Source organism: Terrapene carolina, unplaced genomic scaffold, assembly GCF_002925995.2.
Source record: "Terrapene carolina triunguis isolate 2854851 unplaced genomic scaffold, T_m_triunguis-2.0 Scaffold68, whole genome shotgun sequence".
Lineage (NCBI taxonomy): Eukaryota > Metazoa > Chordata > Testudines > Emydidae > Terrapene > Terrapene triunguis.
This window is the reverse complement of record NW_020664419.1, coordinates 73209607-73217831: the sequence shown is the minus strand read 5'-3', so window position 1 is coordinate 73217831 and position 8225 is coordinate 73209607. Positions and strand designations below refer to the sequence as shown.

Genomic DNA, 8225 nt, shown 5'->3' with positions numbered 1-8225 from the left:
AGAAGCAACCAGGAATTGTTTCTTTCTATGGCTTGCAGCTGGGCTGCTTGAATGACATTGCAATGTTCCGCACTGTGGCTCCTGTCTCGGCTCTGGAAATACTGCAGGATAAGGCACAAGGTGTTTGTAATGCTCACAACAAAAATGCACAGCTGAGCGAGGTCCCTGCTTCTTGGGCTATTGCATATGTGTGGCTAAGCCAGGCTTTCAAAAAAAGACACAAGAAAATATGGGTTGTTTGCCGTTGATATCAGGGGAGGGATGGAGGAAGCGGGATCATGGGAGGCCGAAGCCATGTTCGCATTCCTCCCTGTGACAATGTTTTGGTTCCATGAGGTGTTGCAAGCCCTTCCCATAACCCCCTGCAGCTAGTTACACTGTGGGATAGCTACCCGTGGTGCACTACTCTGTGCATCAATGCAAGCGCTGCTAGTGAGGATGCACTCCACTGACACAACCGACCAACTTATTTACTGCAGTGTCTGAGTGTCAACTTGCATTAAGTTGACTTAACTTATTAGTGTAGACATGCCCTAAATCTATTTTCCAATGTTTAGAAAACAGCTAAAATACAGACATGTCCTTTTCTTCCTCCAAAAACAATTTTTCCTTAAAAATCATAATTTTGAGTTTTTATAGTGGCCTGACTGCTCAAAGAGGCTTTTTTGTGAGTGGAGTTTAGTATAAAACAACTTTTTTCTGTTTTTGTAACTATTAAAAATAGCTACTACCCATTTGTAAATTGAAATTCACCAAGCCATTAGCTTGTAGCAAAGACTAATATTTTCCACCAAATAGCCAAATTTTAAAAATGATTAAAAAGAGCTGTAGTTAGTGATATACTTTGTTTATTGGGGCAAGGAAAGGAGATTCTTAACCTGTTTTTTATGCCTGGGCCACCATCCTTATGACCAAATAGGAGAATTGGCTCCATTCAGTGTCTGTTGCCACTCGGTAACAGACAGGTCTTACAATGTGCTGATTGTCCAGCTGCAGTTGGTTTAAAGTCAGTAGGATCCAAGGAAAATCAATAGGAGATGAATGTGCTCTGCATCTCACAAGATCTGGCCCTGATTGACTAGGGCCCTGATCCAGTGAAGCACATGTTTAAGCATATGTTTAACTTTAAGCCTGTGCATAGTTCCATTGAAGTTAGCTATGTGCCGAAGTATTTTGCTACATCAGGATGTGACAGTGTGATTAATATGACTCAGTCCCTCTTCTCCAAGAACAGAAACTGACAGTACAGAAAACAATAATGTAAACATTTAATATTTATTAAATATGTCTTTTCTATATGTTTTAGTGACTCTATTACATTTTGTCTACATTTTTAGCTTTCAGAAGAATGCCATTTGAGTTAAAAACTGCAACGTATTTCAACTTGGTCCCTTTGAAACTGTCCTATAATTTTACAGACTCTGAGAAGTTGCTGTAATCTTAAGAATTCATATTTATTTTATTTTAAAAAGCCCCATGCTGTGAAAGTCAGCTTAACCATCTGAGTTTGGCCAATAAAAGATGGGACATTCAATGCTAAGGCTTTCTTATCATCCTAAGCTCATGTTATTGGGTCTAGGTACCAGAAAACACACTCACCGGTATGTGATCATAAGGAGTTTAGGTTTAACAGTATGAAATTAACCACAGAAAATAACCTTTGCTTTGAATTGCTTTATATTTTTTGGTTTGTCAAACTCTTTAATATCATGATTTTTAACATTCTATATGTTAATGTCTGATTTATTTCTGTCTTGGTAAATTTAATACATGATGTCAACAAAGCTCCTCCTACACCATGAATACTTTTTGTAATCAATGAATTGACTAGGATTACTATAACTGCAATTATACTCAGATATTTTTTCTTTGTTAAATTAATATTTTTTTAAATGAATTTAAATTAATTCCCCCTGCTAACTGGAAAGCAAACAAGTCTGCATCCTTTATTTTAATAAAAGCATTAATTACTTTAGCATCTCAGAATTTTTCTTCATTTTGTAATTTTTCTGTTGTATTAGCATGGAACTGAGTAACTGCTTTCTTTCACATTTGTTTTTCTTTTCTCTCAGTAATAATGGGAGTTGATTATTGTTTTGGGCACTAGAAAGCAACTACTATAAGAAACGTAGATTTTATTTCCAATAGTTAGTATCAATGTCTGAATTTTGTCTCTTGTGAATTAGTTCACAGAGGAGGAGTTAATTGTGTATCATTCCATCCTTCTGGTAACTATCTCATCACTGCTTCTACTGATGGTACCCTTAAAATTATGGATCTCTTAGAAGGAAGACTTATATATACGCTTCATGGACACAAGGTATAGCAGTACTGTAGTAGTTCTTTTTTAACTGAAATGTTAGTAGATTTTATCATATCGATATGTTTAATAACTTCATTAGAGGAGAAATAATACACTTGCGTGGTGCACTAATGATGGCAGTTATTTACCAATGCACTACATTTTCAATGGAAAACAAACTCTTGCAGTAATGCAGCTTCTCACAAGTTGACAGAAATTGCATAACCTTAAGTGACAGTCATGCCACTACAGTGTATGTGCTTAATGCTGGGTAACAGTTTTCATACTGAATTAATATCTGAAATCAAGAGGGTTATGTTCTTCAGTAATTTTGCAGATGAACAACTAATCATCTACTAGATAACTACAGAAGGTTTATACAGCACATGAGCTTAACGGAGGAGTGTGTGACAGTCTTAACAAGAACCTCCTATCACCACTTTCCTTTTCTCTCTTCCTCCTTAATATGCAGCAAACCCTACTTTCTGATTACTATATATTTGATATTTTTATCATAAATAATTCAAAGTAAATATAAAGTAAAATAGATATGGGAAATATAGTATTGTTTAGAATAGTAAGTAATACGGCAATAATCATGACCTAATATTTTCCTGTGATTTGTAGTATTCATCTTTCACTCAACTTTAATTTTGTAGAAATCATCATTGCAATTGGACTATTTCTCATTAATTGTTTGCAGTGGTGTTGTAGCCATGTTAGTCCCAGGATATTAGAGCGACAAGGTGGGTGAGGTAATATCTTTTAGTGAACCAATTTCTGTTGGTGAAAGAGACCAGCTTTTGAGCTGTACAGAGCTCCTCCTCTTCAGAAAGTTTGAAAGCTTGTCTCTTTCACGAACAGAAGGTGGTCCAATAAAAATATTACCTCATCCATTTTGTCTATCTTATTCATTAGCATTAGAAAGTTGTTGCAGTTCTGGAGTTCTGTTGAACAACAGATGACTATCTATATTTCAGTGTAAAGGGAGAGACTGTAATAGAAATAAATTATTTTAGCACATTACTGAACTTGCTTTTAATTTTACAGGGACCTGTGCTTTCTGTGGCCTTTTCCAAAGGTGGGGAAAAATTTGCATCAGGTGGAGCTGATGCACAGGTTTGTTTAAAAACTAGATGTTCTATATAAAACAATCATTCTTTCAGTATTTATTACAGTGAGTGAATGAGTTAGTGTTTTGAAACATGAGAATTACAGTAGACTTATTGGATCCATTTTGCATGTTTTTAGTAATTGTTTCTAGGTAGGATTATATGCAAGTTTAATTTGCGATATCTTATACTATTTTTGTTTTGTGTAATAAAATCACATTTTTACATTCACTGGTTCCAATTGAGTATTACAGTAAAAAACAGGACTGCACTCCATTTGTATTTTGAGTCCCATATCATAAGAAAGACACCAGAAGTAATGATTCAAGTTCAGGGAAACAATGTGGATCATAATACAGCAATTCAAACAAATCTCTTCTATTCAGAAGTGCACAGCAGGAAAGTAATTTTGCTGTTACTAGTGTGCTTTGGTTAAAGAAGATGATCTTGATGATGATTCACATAGGATATATATATCTACATACATGCTCTGTTTGCTAGGTTGTCCCTTCTAATGAGAGGAAGGTACCTAGTCTGTTAGTGCACAAATTAATGAGATATTAGAAAATTTGGGCTGAGATAGGGCAAAATCTGTTTAGATTGTTGTTCTGCCAGTTTAAATTAGCCAAAGCACTAGATTTCATACAGAGTATCAGTTTAATAATTCCAGGCAAAATAAGTTTTATTAAACCAGCGTGTCATATAATTAATCCTTATCCCGACTGTGGGTGCAGTAGATTGTGCCACTGTGGGTAAATCTGGTCACTATGAAATGCCACCATATCTGGTCTTAGAGCTGCTTCTCCAGGTCTTTACATGGTAAAAGAATAAAGGGGCACAATTAAGGAAAATAGAAATCATCTAGCACTTGGATTAGAACTTTATAGTCTATAAAATGCTTCCTCAGTATTATGTGGCAATAACAAAAAAAAAAAAGAACAAAATGTGTTTTGGGGGCCCATGATGTAGGCACAGAGAACAGCTTTGTGGAAGTGACACTCCGGGGAGTTACTACAAACATGTTTCATATTTTGTTGGGGGAAGAAAAGGGTGGAATTTTATTCAACAACTAATAGAAAACACAACTTGAAGGAATAAAGTTCAAACTAAAGACTCAGGTGGTATTAGAAAGAAGACACCACTGTCTTACTTCTAAAGTGCAATCAGATGCAAAGAACCAGAGATGTAGCTTCACGTGGCACCTTTTCTAGAAATGAGTTGGGGAAACTCAAAGGAAATAAAAGAACTGCTGACATGACAATGAATCTGCAACAGCAATCGAAAGACTAGCAAATATTGGAGAGAAATAAACTCTGACTGAAGCAAGAATATTGATGCTGGAGTATTTTGCTAGTAAAAAAGATTGAAATTTGAGATGTAAAAGATTTGCAGAAAGACACGTGGTCAATAAATGAAATTATCATCAAAATGAAGCTAGATGTAACAACTAAAATATTTGAGCATAAAAGGAGGAAATCTTACCAAATTCGTGCAAATGCTTTTTCACTTTACTATGTGCTAATTAAAGAGTGCAGTTTGGAGGTGAAAAAAGTACACCAAATAGTGGAATAGTGAAACTGTTATAGTAAGCTTAATAGTCTTCAAAAGGCAAAAAGTTCTTATGAATTTACCTGTCAAGTAACACAACGCTTTGTTTATCCATACATCTCAAGGCACTTTGCATCTCTTGGAGCTATTAGCTCTTCACAACCATGAAGGATAAAAACATTTTAATCTATAGCTTCTTGAGCATTTATTCAATGACCAAAATACTCCATTATTTCAATTGAAATAGAAATGGTTAAAAATAACAATGTTAATTAAAAAAAAAAAAAATTAAAGTAGCCTATACCTTACATTTTGCTGCACCTGAGAAGTAAGTCAGACTTCAGATCTGAAAAATTACTAGGAATTTTATTTGCATTAAGGAGCCAAAACAGAGTTAGCAAAAACAATTCTTAAAGGGCTCATTGTAAAATAATTATAATTCATAAACTAATTAACAGATTTACATGGAAATTCTGAGGAGCGTGTTTCTTACTAAAAAGAATAAGTGTTGTTCTACGGGGGATACAGTACAGTATTCTGTGAGAGGCATATAAACCCTCCACTGTAACAGCCAGGAAGGGGTGAATGGGCAGAACAGTTACTTCCCAAGCTGTGACTAAGATGACCACCCACAGCTGAGATAAATGGCTGTTCTTGGAGAGAAGAGTCTCCAAAATAAAAGAGAAGAGAACAGGGAGGAGAACTCCCAGGAAAAAGAATTTAAAGAGACTTCCCAAACAGTTGGAGAAGGCTCATGGTGCAAGGGGCTGCACGCAGCCAGAGAACTCAAGGGGAGAGTCCCCTGGGGCACTCTGGCAGCATGCAGCCTCTTGCATCAGCCTGACAGCAGGAAGTCTATGGAAGCATTCTAGCTGCTTAATAGAGTCCCTGGGCCAGAACCCAGAGAAGAGGGAAGGCCTGGGTTCCCACACTGATCCTCCAAACTTATCAAACCTACGGTGGGGCTGCCAGGTCATTAGACTTCTGCTTTTATTGGAGTCTTTATTACCCTGGAAGGGATGGACTATAGATGACCCGACCGAAGGGCTGAGTCAGAAAAAGGGGTGCAAGCTACCTCAGGCTCGGAGTGAGCAAGGATGGGGGCACCAGAAGAGACTGCTAAACTATGCTCAGCCAGGGGAGGGTGCACTGGCCAGCCAGTGACCCTTCTATAATTCTTACAAGAGTTTTTTAATTCCTGGTCTAAGCTGAAATCTCAACTCAACTTTCTGGAACTGCTATAGTGCTTCTCTAATAATCTCTATACTAAATGTATTCATTTTAGGGGATGTCTTGAGGTAATTATTAAAACTTTTTAGTAAATAGCTACAGTTAGTAGCACAGATGATGCACATAAAGGACACAGATTTCCCCGTAGTAATGCCTTAGGAGATCTAGTAACATTTGTCATCTGTTGAAAAGGCTACTTTATGTAAAGACAATAGAACAAAAATGTTTTCCAAAATTTGTCATTATGAAGTGGATTATTTTGTCAGATTACATGGAATAGATAAAGCTCAATCAGATGTCACTTGCTTACATTTCCAATCTATATGGAGGTTTAAATTGGAATTTGTTTTGGATTTTTTTCTTTCCTTTTAAAATGCTTAAGGAGCATGGTTGAGTGATGCTTTTGCACATCATCTTGAAATCCTACTCCCCTCCCCCCACTACATAGTGTTTTCTTTATAGCTGTCTGTCTTCAAGCTATTATATGTTATAGTATTGGCATCTCTTGTGTTCTTAAAGGCTTTTTAAAAAATATTTTTTAACTTCCGCATAAATCACTGCATCGTAGATATTTTCAGTTCTTAAGGGAGAACTTAATTCAATGGAAGAGAATCCTACATAACACATGCTTTTTGATTTGGGGGGTATTGTTATTACATGGCATTTTTGTGAAGATTTTTCATAGGAACATACTCCATATCATGTTGGCTATTGCTCTGTAAAATGTATAAAGTCTCTCTGTCAATCCTATTTTACCTTGTTTTTATTTACCTTTCAAAGAGCTCTCATTCTTTCCCAATCATAATTCTATCCGGTTATCATTTTCTTGGTGTCCTGTGTATTTTGCTACAGTTTACATTAATATATCTTAATCTTTAAAATTCGGCACAACAGACCATGGAACCTTTCATTTTTCTTTTTTTAAGAGTAGCAGGCTATAGTTATTCACATGAACAGTGTTAACCAAATTCTTTCCAGTGAGAAGAGGAAATGGCATAGTTAAATTGAGTGGCCACCCACAGAGATGAAAGGGGGAATGTAATGGGGTCTACAAACCCCATACTGAACATAGACAGAGAGGGGAGGAGAGTCCCTCCTGTTTACAAGCAAGCATCTTGATCACAACCCCTTGCAGCTGCCAGACCTGCCAATGATGGAGGCAGGCACCCACAGCTGTAACCAATAAAGGAAATGGGGTCTGCTATAAAGAGAAGAGGGCAGAGAAAGAACGGGAGGCAGAAAGGCCTGGGGTAGCAAAGTGGTGACAGCCTTGCACCAGGTTGCCTCCAAGAAAACAGCCAGGAGACTAGCAGAGAGACGCACCTAGGAAGTAACAGGCTTTAAGGAATGTAAGGGTCCAAACACTGACCTCACTGATAGCAAGTTAATGGGGGGAGGGCAGTTAGGTGAAGCTGAGGCCACCCCGAGAGGCCATGACAGGGAACAATTCCATAAGGAATGTATAACCTTCTAGGACCAGAGGTTTTTTTTCAAATGTTTTGTACACTTTAGATTTCCACTCAAGAAGCAGCAGTATGGAAGAGGTGAGACTTGAAACAATCATGTAACGAAGATTTTTAACAGTCAAAAGTAACAATAACAGTCCAGTTATTTGGGAATAGAGTAAAGGTTGAACTGCCCAAAAACTACTTTAGTCTTTCTTACAAGAATGAATAAGTGATGAGCGCATTCTCTGTATCCTACCTGCCTCTGACAAGGGCATGTTCTGTGAAAGCCCCCAGTCAAGGGAGTAGTCAAATAGTTAACATTACTGAATTTCCATCAACCCTTTTTTTCTTTTCCTGCTATACACACAGATATTGTAATTTCCTCCCCACAAACATTTTAGGTACTGTTTCCCTGGTGTTCTCTGTCATGACTGCAACAAATAACTTTTGAGTAGCTAGTCAAGCAGCTATAAAATGAACATGTGAACAGGGAACTATATTGTATCTTCTCCATACCAATCTTTCTTAATTTGGAGAGAGGCTACATAATTGTCAACTTTTGTTCAAACGGGCATGTTGGAAATA

The 8225-nt window shown here is 36.9% G+C and overlaps 1 protein-coding gene across 2 annotated transcripts in view; it reads left to right on the top strand.

Moving 5' to 3' along the window:
• POC1B (POC1 centriolar protein B) overlaps positions 1-8225 on the top strand; it is a 97448-nt gene that overhangs the window by 25128 nt on the left and 64095 nt on the right. For both annotated transcript variants that reach the window (XM_026648834.2, XM_026648832.2), the window contains 2 exons: positions 2187-2320; positions 3353-3421. In XM_026648834.2, the coding sequence (XP_026504619.1) occupies positions 2187-2320; positions 3353-3421 (203 nt within the window). The remainder of the gene's footprint in view (positions 1-2186; positions 2321-3352; positions 3422-8225) is intronic.